We start from the raw sequence: 12,024 nt of genomic DNA on the forward strand, positions 1-12,024 counted from the left end.
GGCACCCAGGAGAGCGCCTCCCGCATCCCTCCTGGCCTCTTTTGGCTCTCCCATTCTGCTCGGCCATCCCGGAGGATCTGTGAACTGCTCCCGGCCTCCTCCCAGCACTTCCAAACCTCCCGGCAAAGGACCTGAGCCCTTCGGTCGCCTCCGTCCCATTTGGGGCAGCAGCTGCCCCACGCACGCTCCTCGAAGCGAGACTCACGGACAGGAAGGAGGAAACCCGTCTGTGGGATTTCTATGTATTTATAGTGGACTTTGCTCAACCTGGAGCACCCCGCTGCTTCCTGGCTCTCCAGGGACTTGTGCCGGGGGATGCTTCAGGTAGGTTTTTACCTGCATCCTCACGCGACGGTGCCTTAAACCCTTCGGGGGGAGCGGGAGGCCATTGGGGTTGCACAGAAACATCCATCCTGTGGAGGAGAGGGAGGGAGGGAAGGGCAGCAGCTTTCCGGGACCATCTGCGATTGGGGTTTTCTTGGCCCCGGGGGTGCGTGTCCCCCCCCCCCCAGCCCTGCTGCTCTGTGCTCTGGCTAGCAAATGCCAGTGGCCTTTTAAGCCTTTAACTTATTCTCCTCCCCATCCTGCCTTGCCTGAGGTGCAGCTGGAGGAGAGATGGGCCCGACCCAGCCCCATCCCAGCCCCAGCCCGCAAGGCAGCTACATCCAACCCAGCAAACCCATTCTCCTTTGCCCTCGCTGGCGCCGCGGGCACACACGGAGCATCCCAGTGGGGCTCGGATGGAGGGGCTGCCCGCGGCAGGTACCGGACTGGGGCGGCAATGCTGCTTGGCAGGTGGCTTGTTTACTGTGTAAGCAAGATGGGTGGGAAGTGTCTCATACAAGGGAGACTCGTGCAGGAATAAATCTGAGCTTGGACAGATTGCTGTGTGCCTGTGCTTGTCTCTGGGTGGGCACAGGAAGGAATGTGGCTCCAGCAGCCAGAGGGAAACATCACCAGAGCCTCAAGAGCATCCGTGCCCCAAGGCGTGCCTGGAGCGACGGATGCAGGCAGCAGCCCCTCTCCTCCAGCCACCTGCGGAGGCAGAGGGAGCCTTTCCTCCTGCATCAGCCCTATAAAGCCCATGAACAATGGCCCCTTTCTCCCCTTCTTAGGAACGGGGACGGGCACCAGGGCATTGAGTGGGAATGAAGGTGGAAAGGCTCAAGCATTCAGTGCTGGGGAGGCACAAGGCAAGGAGCGATGTGTTCAATGTCCCCAACACAGCCCCTTCGGTGCTGCCCTGACTGATGGGGACCTGGAAACAGCAGGCAAACCAATGCTGCCAAAGCAAGGTCCCTGGACCCAAGGACCCAAAAGCAAGGTCCCCGGCTGGATGGGCTCCCAGCACAGTGGGTGCAAGCACACATTCCCCTTTAAGACGCTGGTTCTCTGTGCCAGAGCCTGACCTCGGCATCCTCAGCTGAGCTGGATTAACAGGGCAAGGGGCCTGCCGAGGGGGCTGGGACTGCACAGTGGGAATGGCCCTTGGGGTTCCAAGGGGTCCGGTGCCGGGGCAGCCCATGTAGACACAGCCAGCACTGCCACCACCTCTGCCTTGGTGCATGGTGGAGCGGGGGTCCCACAGCACCCCAGGGCCAATGGGGGCAGCTGGGGAGGAGCAGGCAGTGGGGCAGGGGGCTGTGCTGTGGGGCAGGGTGTGCTGGGGAGGCTTTTAGCCCAGCTGCTGCCATGAAGGACTTCACTGAGATCGTGCTTTGCCCGGAGGCTCTGGACCACAGCAAGGTAGGGCTTGGGGGGGGTGGCACTGATGGGTCCCTGCTGCGTGCTCCTCATGGTGCTCACTCTCCTGCAGACCGAGTTCTGCAACCCCGTCTTTGAGGGTGAGGAGCCCCGGGCAGCTCCAAGCACAGCAGATGAGGATGGGAGCAGCCCCACATCGCAGCGGGACGGCCTCGGTACCAGCCTGGGGTTTGTGCGCAGGCACCAGCTGGGGAGCAGGGTGATGGGCAAAGCTCCCCCCCACGGAGCACTTAGGGACCCGTTATCACGGTGGGGCTGCTCGCAGTGCTGCTGCTCTGCCCTCTCCCCTTGCCTCCCACAGGCCAGCAGCTCTGGGGGCGGGCAGGCTGGAGGTTCCGTGCTGACTTCAAGTTCACCTGGCTCTGCGTGGCTCTGATGAGCGCGGTCCTCATCTTCCTCATCGCCCTCCTGATGGGCATCGTTATCCACCGTGAGTGCATGAGCACGGAGAGGGCATCCATTCCGTACAGCACCTCCGTGGGATGGGGAAGGTCACTGTGGGACCCGCACACACAGGGCACGGGGCTGGGTGGGCTTCCTAAGCCCTGCTGGGGCTGAGCTGCGCCTGCTCTTCCCCGGGCACAGAGCTGACATCCCCGCAGCCACCCCATGCCCCAGCCGCAGCCCTGCCTGCCCATGGAGCCGCAGCACCCACCCGAAGGGCCCCCAGAACTGCTGCCACCCCAACCCAGAGCTGGCTGCCCACCACCGGCACCGCGGCACCGGGTAAGTGCCGTGTGGGGCAGCGCGCTGGGACAGCGGTGCCCTGCAGCACCGTCTCATACCCACACTACTGCCCCATACAGCCTGCGGTGGGACCCTGCGGAGCCCCGAGGGCTCCTTCAGCTCCCCCAACTACCCCAGCCCGTACCCCCCTGATTCACTCTGCATCTGGCGCATCGAGGTGAGCCCCGGCCTCGCCATCCAGCTGAAGATGGAGACGTTCAGCGTGGAGGGCACTGCCTCCTGCCTCTTTGACCGTGTGGAGCTCTATGAAGAGCAGGGTGCCGGCAGCACGGACCCTGCAACACTTAGGGGGGGTCCGACCAGGTAAGGGCACCTCGCACCGGGGGAGCGTGGCGATGCAGTGGGGATGGGGTGAGCGGTGTCACCCCGTGCTGTGCCCCCAGGTTTTGTGGCAATGTGGTACCCCCGACCTTCAACACCAACTCCAACCACCTGCGTGTCACCTTCGTCTCGGACAGCAGCGTGGGTGCCCCAGGCTTCAGTGCCCACTACCGTGCTGTGGCCCCCAGTGACAGTGAGTACCCCCTCCCTGCGCATCACTCGGACTCCTCACTGCGGGCACTGGGTAGCACTGTGGTACCGGAGCATGGGAGGGTGCCCAGTGGGATGGCACCACCAGCCTGGCTGTCTCTGCCAGGGAGCTGTGCCTGGGATGAGCACTTGTGTGACCAGGGGCTGTGTCTCCACTTGGGCTTTGTCTGCGATGGCTTCCATGACTGCACGGACAAGAGCGATGAGGCCAACTGCAGCCTCAAACACAAAGGTCAGCGTTTACCCCTGCCCATAGCCCCTGCAGCGCCCGCCCAGAGGGCACGGTGATGGGCGGCGGGAGGCGGGGGAGTGAGGAGACAGAGCAAAGGGAGATGGGCAGGGGGTAAAGCTGCATGTGTGTGTGTGTCCCTTCAGAGTGTGGGGGGCCACTAACCGCCTTGGAGGGGCACTTCTCCACCCCAAACCATCCCCAGCCATACCCGCACCAGCAGGTGAGAGAAGGGATGGAGGCGGGAGCAACCTGCCATTGGGAAGAGCCTGGTTTCATGGGCATCACGGCTCCCCCCAGCTGTGCCTCTGGCAGATCTCGGTGCCCGTGGGGCACGTCATCGACCTGCACTTCCACAACTTCAGCCTGGAGATGCATGAGGACTGCAGCTTTGACTTCGTGGAGGTGCACGACAGCGCCGGCACCGGGGCTGCCAGCCTCATGGGCAGGTACAGGCTGTGGTATCCCTTGGCCCTGCTGCACCAGCCTCAGTGCACTGGGCTCCTGTGGCTCCCATGCACAGGGCAGGGGCTGGGGAGGTGCTGCCCACCCTGACCCCATCTCTCACCCCCAACCTGGGCAGGTTCTGTGGGCATCAGCTGCCACCCATCCTGACCTCCTCCCGCCACGTCCTGACCGTCCTCTTCGTGGCTGATGAAGGGGTTGCGGATGATGGGTTCTTTGCCACCTACCAAGCCCGCAATGCCACAGAGAGTAAGTAGCCAAGCAGGGGCACAGGCTGCACAGAGGGGCTCTGCAGTCCTTGGGGGCCTTCAAACCCACCCACACTGGGTAAGACCCTGGGAAAACCTGCTCCCATCTGCTTGGAGCAGGAATTTGGGCTACAGGATTGGAATGTGGATTGCTCCCCTGCACACATCATGATCCATCACCTGAGGGCTGGCCCCTAGATAACGCAGGGAATTTGGGGTGCCCCTAAGCTGGGCCAGCAATGGTCACCTGAAGAAGAGTAAAGCATGGGAACAGGCTGAGCCCCAGCCTGCTCTCTCCCCATATCCATACTGCTCTTACAGAGACCTGCAGCCCCACAGAGTTCTCCTGTGGGAATGGCGAGTGCCGGGTGCTGGAGTCTGTATGTGATGGGTGGCACGACTGCCCCGATGGCACCGATGAGCTGAACTGCACCGGGGTCTCCTACCCAGCCTTTGGTGAGTGCCACCCCTCACCCTGGCCCAGCACCGCGGCACTGGGTGGGCATGACTGCTGCTATATAAGTGCCCTGGGGCAGGGTCTGTCTGTGAGCCTGTGCAAGTGGAGATGTGCCTGGGGCTGGGCTACAACGCCACCTCCTTTCCCAACATCTGGCTGGCCATCCCGGACCAGCAGGGAGCCGCTGAGGTGCTCCAGGACTATCAGGTGAGCTTCCCAAGGGATGCTGGCAGGGCTGCCCGCAGCGCTCCGTGGTGTGCGCAGTCACTGCCGCTCTCCCGCAGACGCTGATGGAGCTCGCCTGCTACCAGCACCTCCGACTCCTCATCTGCAGCCTCTTCGTGCCCAAGTGCACCCCGGATGGGGGGGTCCTGCAGCCCTGCCGAGCCGTGTGCGTGGCTGCTGAGCTGCGGTGCCAGCACTCCCTCGGCCTCCTCGGCATCCTCTGGCCCATCAACTGCAACATCCTGCCTGACTCCAATGACCCCATAGAGTGCTTCCAGCCCTGACCCGGCAAGAGATGAGCCAGGGCTGAAGCAGCCGCTGCCCTGCCCCAAATGTCCCTCCCATCCTCCTCCTGCTGCCAATACCCAACTAATGGGGTGTCCCCCATCAGCAGCACCCCATTGCCTAGCTCCTCACCTGCCCTTCGCTCAGAGCCAGCTCAGCTCAAGGATGCCACGGAGAGCAAGTGCCTCTTCCCAGCCTTGCTACAGGGAAAGGCTTGTGCTGAAGGGGTTGTACCCACAGGTTGGAGCTGTGCTGGTGGCACCGTGCAAAGTCCCCTTGCTGAGCAGCAGGATGGGGGCAAGAGTTGGGTGCTGCTTCCCCATCCTCAGCCAGCCCCATGTTGGGGTTGTGCGTGGTTCCCAGCCCATTTCTCTCTTTCAGCATCTCCAGGCCTCTTTCCCACAGCTGCTAGCCTAAAAGGGGAAGGGTTTAATGCTCCCCAAATGGAGCAGGCAGAAGAAGAGCCCAGGACTGCCCATATTCCTTAACCCCAAAGCTAAGCAGAATAAAGAACACGAGCAGCTGGCAAAACCCCGTGGAGAAGGTGGCTCTTTTGGGGAGGGAAGCCAGGGCTGGTGTGGGGGGGTCTGAGCAGGAATGAAGGGGCACAGGGGATGCTGCCTGTCTGCTGCCTGTGCCCTCAGTGGGGTGAGGGCCTTGCAGAGCCCTGGGGAGATGGATGAGTCTCAAGCTGGTGGCCCCATAGTGCACGGAGGGGATCCCTGCCCCAGCAAGGGCTGTGTCCCTGCTGCCTGAGCTGGTTGTGCTGGCTCCAGGCCGCCCTGATGGCCACAAGCCTGGCAACACCCGGTGGCCACAATAGCTCCACACTGGCCAAACCCAACAACCCCTTCACACCTCGGCAGGGAGGAGCCGTGTGGCTCCCTGACAGCACCAACACAGGGACACCCACACCCCGCCATAGGACTTCCCCACCACTGGAGCCCCGGTGGTGTCCCTTGGACGCACTCAGTGCTGGAACGAGTTAAAGGCAAGCTGGGAACATCCTCGAAAGCTTCGCCTCGTGCTCCGCGGTCCCCTAGGGCTAATCCTGCTTCCTGGCATGGCCACAGCACTGCTCTGCCTGTGCTTCCAATGCTGCTGCTGCTGCCTGGCACATCCCTGCCTGCTCAGCCCCACGCTCTGCCCCTTGCCCCAGAGGTGCTCCCACTGCAGCCCGAGTGCATCCTGCGCTAAGACTGGGGGATCTGCATGCCCCAAGAGCTCAGGCTTCCTCCTGCTGCTTCATCCCTGCCTGCCTTTACTGGGTTTCCCTCCCTTGGCCTTTCTCCTGTTCCACCCTCACTCTGCTGCCTGCTGCCTCTCCTTTCCCTTCCCTCCGTCCCGCTGCTCAGCCGTGCCCAGCTGGGCTGGTTTGCAGCCCATGCCTCCTCTCTTTGCCTCACTCTCCCTTCCCCCTGCTTCCAGCACTTCTGACACCATGGGATTATTTTTCTTTTCCCCTTCTCTTGTAGCTTTTGGCTCCCAAGGCCCTTGATTTCCTTTGGAGTTTGGGAGGAGAGACGTGAGGAGGAGGAGGAGGAGGAGGAGGGGGGGGGAGAGAGGCTGCCTTTCCCCGGGCCTTCGTCAGAGCGAAGCGGTCAGGAAGAGCCGCAGCCCGTCCACACCGGAGAGCAGCGAGGCACCGGGGCAGGAGCCGTGGGATCGCAGTGAGTGGGGATGAGCAGCTCCGGCGCGGACTGGCCGGGGTCCTGGCTCCAGCGCCGGGGCGGAGGACAGGCTCTTTGCCTCCTCCTTTTCCTCTTTGTTGCACCCGTCGCGTCCAGGAGGGGGAAGAGAGCAGCGATCCCCGGGGAAGGCCACGGGGAAGGGGCCGTGGGGCTCCGCTGTGGCTGCGCTGGGGTGGGAAGGGATGGGGATGGGCCCGGCAGCGGGGTGGTCCGGCCCGGCCGGGGATGCTGCAGCCCCAGCCGTGCCCCAGGGAGCCGGGCAGGCGTGGAGCGAGCCGCCGGCAGCAGGGATGCTGCCAAGGGCTGGGCCGGTGGAGAGCTGCCGTCCCGGATGCAACAAGCGCAGCCCATGCACGGCAGCTCAGCCGCCGCAGCCCTGCCGGCACCCCTAGGAACACCCATAGCCGGGCATGGGGCAGCTCCCACCCCATAGAGACCCAGCCACACGCACGGAGCTGCTGCCTCCCGCAGATGCCTCCTGGCGCTTCCATGGCGGGGTACACCGGTGCGTGAGGCAGGGTGATGTGGTGGCACTGCTGATGGATGGGGATGTTGTGGCAGGTGCAGCCAGAAAGGCAAAGAGGAAAGAAGGGAGGAACGATCCCTCATCAACCTCCAGTACCCACTCCCTGCTGAGCACTGCAAATCTGTTTCCCAGCCCTTTTCATTGAGGTCCTCAGAGCCGTTCCCCTTCTCTGCCCCTTCCAGCCCCTCCACAGCAGACGAGATGGAGCAGCTCTTCCTCCTCTTCCTCCTGGGGTTCATCACCAGCTCCTTGCAGATTGAAGACAACAAGATCCCTGGGCTGTGCTCAGGGCAGCCGGGCATCCCGGGGACCCCGGGCCTGCATGGGGGCCAGGGTCTGCCAGGCAGAGATGGACGAGACGGCCGGGATGGGATGATGGGGATGCCGGGGGAGAAGGGCGAAATGGGCCCTCCGGGTAAGAAAGGAGACTTGCTGGCTGGGGATGGGGACCTGCCTCTGGGGAATGCCTTAATGAAGGGGGGGAGCCCCACTTTACCAAACTGAGAGCAAACCCTGCCACCATGCCCCTCTGGTCCTGCCTGTGCTGCAGGTCCCTGTCACAAAAGATGCTTTTCTCCCCATCCCCAACTGCCATCCCTCTCTTCCACTTATCCCTTCCCGCTTATGATGCACCACCCGCATCCTATGGGAGGCTTCAAACCTTGGTGGGGTTGGGGGGGGCTGGTGGCTTAGAGGTAACCCTGCTCCCCTCCTGCCTGCCCCAGGAGTGCCCGGTCCCCGCGGGGACGTGGGCAGCCCCGGTGTGGACGGCATGCACGGTGAGAAGGGGGCACAGGGCGAGTGTGCAGTGGCCCCCCGCTCAGCCTTCAGCGCCAAGCGCTCCGAGTCCCGCAGCCCTCCCTTGGCTGACCAGCCCATCCGCTTTGACGTGGTGCTCATCAACGAGCAGGGCCACTACGACCCCGCCACGGGCAAATTCACCTGCGAGGTGCCGGGCCTCTACTACTTCGCCGTGCACGCCACGGTGTACCGCGCCAGCCTCCAGTTTGACATCATGAAGAACGGCCAGTCCATCGCCTCCTTCTTCCAGTACTACGGGAACTGGCCCAAGCCCACCTCCCTCTCTGGGGGTGCCTTGGTCCGCCTGGAGCCTGAGGATGAGGTGTGGGTGCAGGTTGGTGTCGGGGACTACATCGGCTTCTACGCCAGCGTCAAGACGGACAGCACCTTCACCGGCTTCCTTGTCTATTCCTACTGGCAAAACTCGGCTGTCTTTGCCTAAGCCTGCCCTTGGCTGGGGCCAGGACCTGGGTACCTGCCCCTTCCCCAGCCACTGGTGCCCTGGGGAGGGCAATGCCGGGGTCCAGCCATGGAGGAACCAGGACCGCTGCCCAGCACAGGGCAGGGATACAGCCCCTCTGCCAGCCCGGCTGTGGTGGGGAGCATCCCTTCAGCAGGGACTGGGGCAGGACACCCGCGCCAGGGAGCCACAGTAACCTGGCTGTTGTATGCAACTCGCCATAGCCGCCTCGACATCACGGGCACAATGCCCTGGTGCTGCCAGCTTCTCCCCACACCACACATAGGACCCAGTCCATAGGACCCGGTCCATAGGGCTAGCACCTACCCTGCCCATCACCCCAGCTCCCTGCCCTCCGCCTCCCCTTCCTCCTCCACCTCCAATAAAGGGCTCCTTGTCCCCTCCACGTGTGCCGGGTCCTGCCGACGGGGTGCCGCCACGGGAGACCGGAGGGAGCGGTGATGGGCTGCCGGCCGCAGCGGCAGAGCCAGCGGGAGCCACTAGATGGAGGTGCCGGCATCCCTGAGCGGGGGACCGGCCGCCCCAGCGCCGCGGGAGGTGCCCGGGATGGGGCCCCCCCCCTGCCCGGCCCGCACTGCAGTGTGAACGCGGTGACCCGCCGCTGAGAAAGGTCCCTATTTTTAGCAGGGGAATGAAGAGCTTCCTCATTCCTGCCCAAAATGGGTCCCTGCGGGCTCCAGCCAGGGAGGGGGCTTTTGGACAGCGGCCTAAGTCCTTAATGGGCCCTGCTGCTGGAGATCGCTGGGGACGGCTTGCTCTGCCTGGCCGTCGGGTGGCAGCTGGGCCGGGCTCTTCTCCTGCCATGGCAGCAGGGTCTACACAATGGGGCAGCTCCGCACCGGCTCCCCTCCTGCCCCACAAGTGCACTATCCCCATGCCCATCGGCGATGAACAAACCTTGCTGGGAGCTGGGGCTCCTGTGCCCCTGTGTGAGAGCCAGCACCACCTCCAAAAGGGGCTGCCCATAGTCCCACAGATCCCCATCATGGGACTGGGGACCAGGCAGGGACCTGGTGTCCAAAAGGGGCTGCCCATAGTCCCACAGATCCCCATCATGGGACTGGGGACCAGGCAGGGACCTGGTGTCCAAAAGGGGCTGCCCATAGTCCCACAGATCCCCATCATGGGACTGGGGACCAGGCAGGGACCTGGTGTCCAAAAGGGGCTGCCCATAGTCCCACAGATCCCCATCATGGGACTGGGGACCAGGCAGGGACCTGGTGTCCAAAAGGGGCTGCCCATAGTCCCACAGATCCCCATCATGGGACTGGGGACCAGGCAGGGACCTGGTGTCCAAAAGGGGCTGCCCATAGTCCCACAGATCCCCATCACGGGACTGGGGACCAGGCAGGGACCTGGTGCCAAGGGCATGTCACTGCAGTCTGTCAGGCTGTGTCGATAAGGGGGGGATGCGCAGCCCAGCATCCCAAGGACCACCCTTAACCCATGAAGCCTTGTAGAGGCTCTGGGACCAAGGGTGAAGCTAACAGAGGGGCTCTGGAGCCATCCTGCAGGCTCCTCTTCCCAGTGCCAGGATTGGGTTGCAGTGGAAGCGTCTTGTTTGGGTTGTGGATGGCCTTTTCCGTAAGCAGAGCCTCCCAGGGGCATGCAGCACCACAGAGCGGATCGATGGCATGGGATCTATTCTGGGAGGAGGAAAATGACTTGAGAGCAGGCCAGGGGAAGGGGTGTGGGGCTGGGAGCATCCTCTGCTCCCTATGGCAATGTGGGGGGGTGCAGCTCATAGGCACAGCAGTTTCTGGGCTCTGCTCTCTTTGGTCTTTGGGACACTTTGGGATCATTGTGGGGCTGTTGGGAGGAAGAGGATAAGGGAAGGATAACAGTAAGGGGAGCCACAGGAGACCTTGACTTGTGGCATGTTCCTGGTATGGTTTAGCTGCTTCTAATGAGCTCTAGAAGCTGCACCTGAGGAAGGAGTGCTTGAAGCCCCTGTTCCAGCTGAGCCCAGGTTAGGGAGGGACCAGCATCCCTTAGCCAGTGCAGGGCAGCAGCCTATAAAAGAGGCAGGCTCAGCCCATAAAGTGCTGTAGATGGAGGCAGCAGAGTGGGCAGAAAGGTGGCTTCTTTTGGGGTTATTTTCCCCCCTTTTTGGTTGCTTTGTGTTTGGGGTTTTTAAAGTTCCAGCACACCAAGGTCACAGCCACTGGAGCTGCAATGCTGGAGGACACAGCCTGGCCATAACTGAGCTGCTGAGGGTGCATCCTGCAAGAGGTGTGTGGTTTGTGCATCTCGGAGCCGTGCTGGCAAGTGGAGAAGGTCGGAGTGCTGTATGGTGGCAAAGAGGGCATTAAGGGGATCAGCTGCATCTCTCTGAGCTCAGTCCTTTGACTATGGTAACAGAGCATCCTCCTGGCAGGTTTGAAAGTGGAAATGCCCTCGATGGTGAAGGTTGCCCTGGTGACCCCTGACAGTAGAAGGATGGATGCTGCTCCCCCCTAAATGGCACAGGTTCGGTGCCCTCATCACTGAGGAGATGCAGGGACCACCCTCAGTCATCTTCAGGTGACCTCGGCCAGCTGACGAGGTGAGGAGAGCCTTAAATGGGGATTGCCACAGTGTTTGGGGAGCTGGTGAGGCTCCCTGTGCCGGGCTGGTAATGAAGGAGCAAAGCTGGGGCCCGGGAGCAGCCCAAAGGCCCCCCATGGTTCGGCTGCTGAGCATCACCTGCTCCTTCCCCATTGGGCTGCTATCATGAGCAGCGAGCGTCTGTCGAGCCAGCTCCCTGCTGTCAGGCAGGCGATGGCTCTTGTCCACCAGGCTGCAATAGCGGCTCATTAGGGACGGGCTGGTGCAGCTGGGCTAACAAAGGGATCATCCCAGAGCCTGCGGGGCCCTGCTTTCAGCAAGCTGTCAGCTCCTGAGCTGCAGTAACCCAGCAGCATCCTGCTCCTCACTCTTAGCGTTAGGGCTAAGAGCAGCCCACTCAGCTCATGGGCAAGGCTCTCTAGCAAGCCCTGGAGCAGGGAGGACCCCGGGGACTCCAGATCTCACACCCTGGTCTGTGAGTGCTGATGCTGCTGGGTACCCTCCCCAAGCAGTGCAGCTCTACACCAAAAGCCACAGTGCTGGAGAAGGCAGGCACAGGGACCCTATGCACTGCCCATCAGCTGGGAGGTGATTGTGTTTCCCTCCTGTAATGGCTTACTGCTTGGCTAGGGGCTGAGCTGTGTGCAGCACGGCTCCCAGGGGAAGGCACTGTCCTTCACATCCTGTCCTTGCTCCGCTGCAGTGGCCTGAGGTGGATGAGCACCCTCTGCATCCCCCACTGGGGCTGGCTGGGGAGTGATGGGCTGGGATCACCCTGTCGAGGCAGGGGATGGAGGCATGGTCCTGCTGGCTCCATTCTCCTGCCCTGGGGTAGCTCTGCAGCCTCAGTTGTCACCCATCCACAGCCAGACCCCCTTAGGGCTCAATGGGCTCTGTTCCTGCAGCCCCATCTCTCCCTGCTATGGTTCTCATCCCAGTTCAGATTAGCCCTGCCAAGGCAGGTGAGCTGAGGGCAGGATGAGCCAGAGCTCCTGGCACCTCTCCCCATCAGGGTCCTGAAGCGTTT

The 12,024-nt window shown here is 62.7% G+C and overlaps 2 protein-coding genes across 2 annotated transcripts; both read left to right on the plus strand.

Annotated features, from left to right (window-relative positions):
• The first annotated feature begins 1,692 nt into the window (after nt 1-1,692).
• MFRP (membrane frizzled-related protein) lies at nt 1,693-5,066 on the plus strand. Its single transcript, XM_061368185.1, has 13 exons — nt 1,693-1,746; nt 1,817-1,919; nt 2,066-2,194; nt 2,350-2,490; nt 2,571-2,814; nt 2,895-3,025; nt 3,149-3,274; nt 3,418-3,494; nt 3,572-3,720; nt 3,855-3,985; nt 4,306-4,440; nt 4,521-4,648; nt 4,726-5,066. Exons 1-13 carry the CDS (start codon nt 1,693-1,695, stop codon nt 4,948-4,950), a joined length of 1,773 nt encoding a protein of 590 aa, XP_061224169.1. The 3' UTR covers nt 4,951-5,066.
• A 1,367-nt stretch (nt 5,067-6,433) lies between these two features.
• C1QTNF5 (C1q and TNF related 5) lies at nt 6,434-8,519 on the plus strand. The gene is made up of 3 exons (XM_061368220.1): nt 6,434-6,621; nt 7,351-7,583; nt 7,894-8,519. Exons 2-3 carry the CDS (start codon nt 7,370-7,372, stop codon nt 8,409-8,411), a joined length of 732 nt encoding a protein of 243 aa, XP_061224204.1. The 5' UTR covers nt 6,434-6,621; nt 7,351-7,369; the 3' UTR covers nt 8,412-8,519.
• Nucleotides 8,520-12,024: the final 3,505 nt, after the last annotated feature.

Source organism: Neopsephotus bourkii, unplaced genomic scaffold, assembly GCF_033783945.1.
Source record: "Neopsephotus bourkii isolate Nb327-2 ecotype Australia unplaced genomic scaffold, CSIRO-AGI_Nbou_v1 NB_1433, whole genome shotgun sequence".
Taxonomy (NCBI): Eukaryota; Metazoa; Chordata; class Aves; order Psittaciformes; family Psittacidae; genus Neopsephotus; species Neopsephotus bourkii.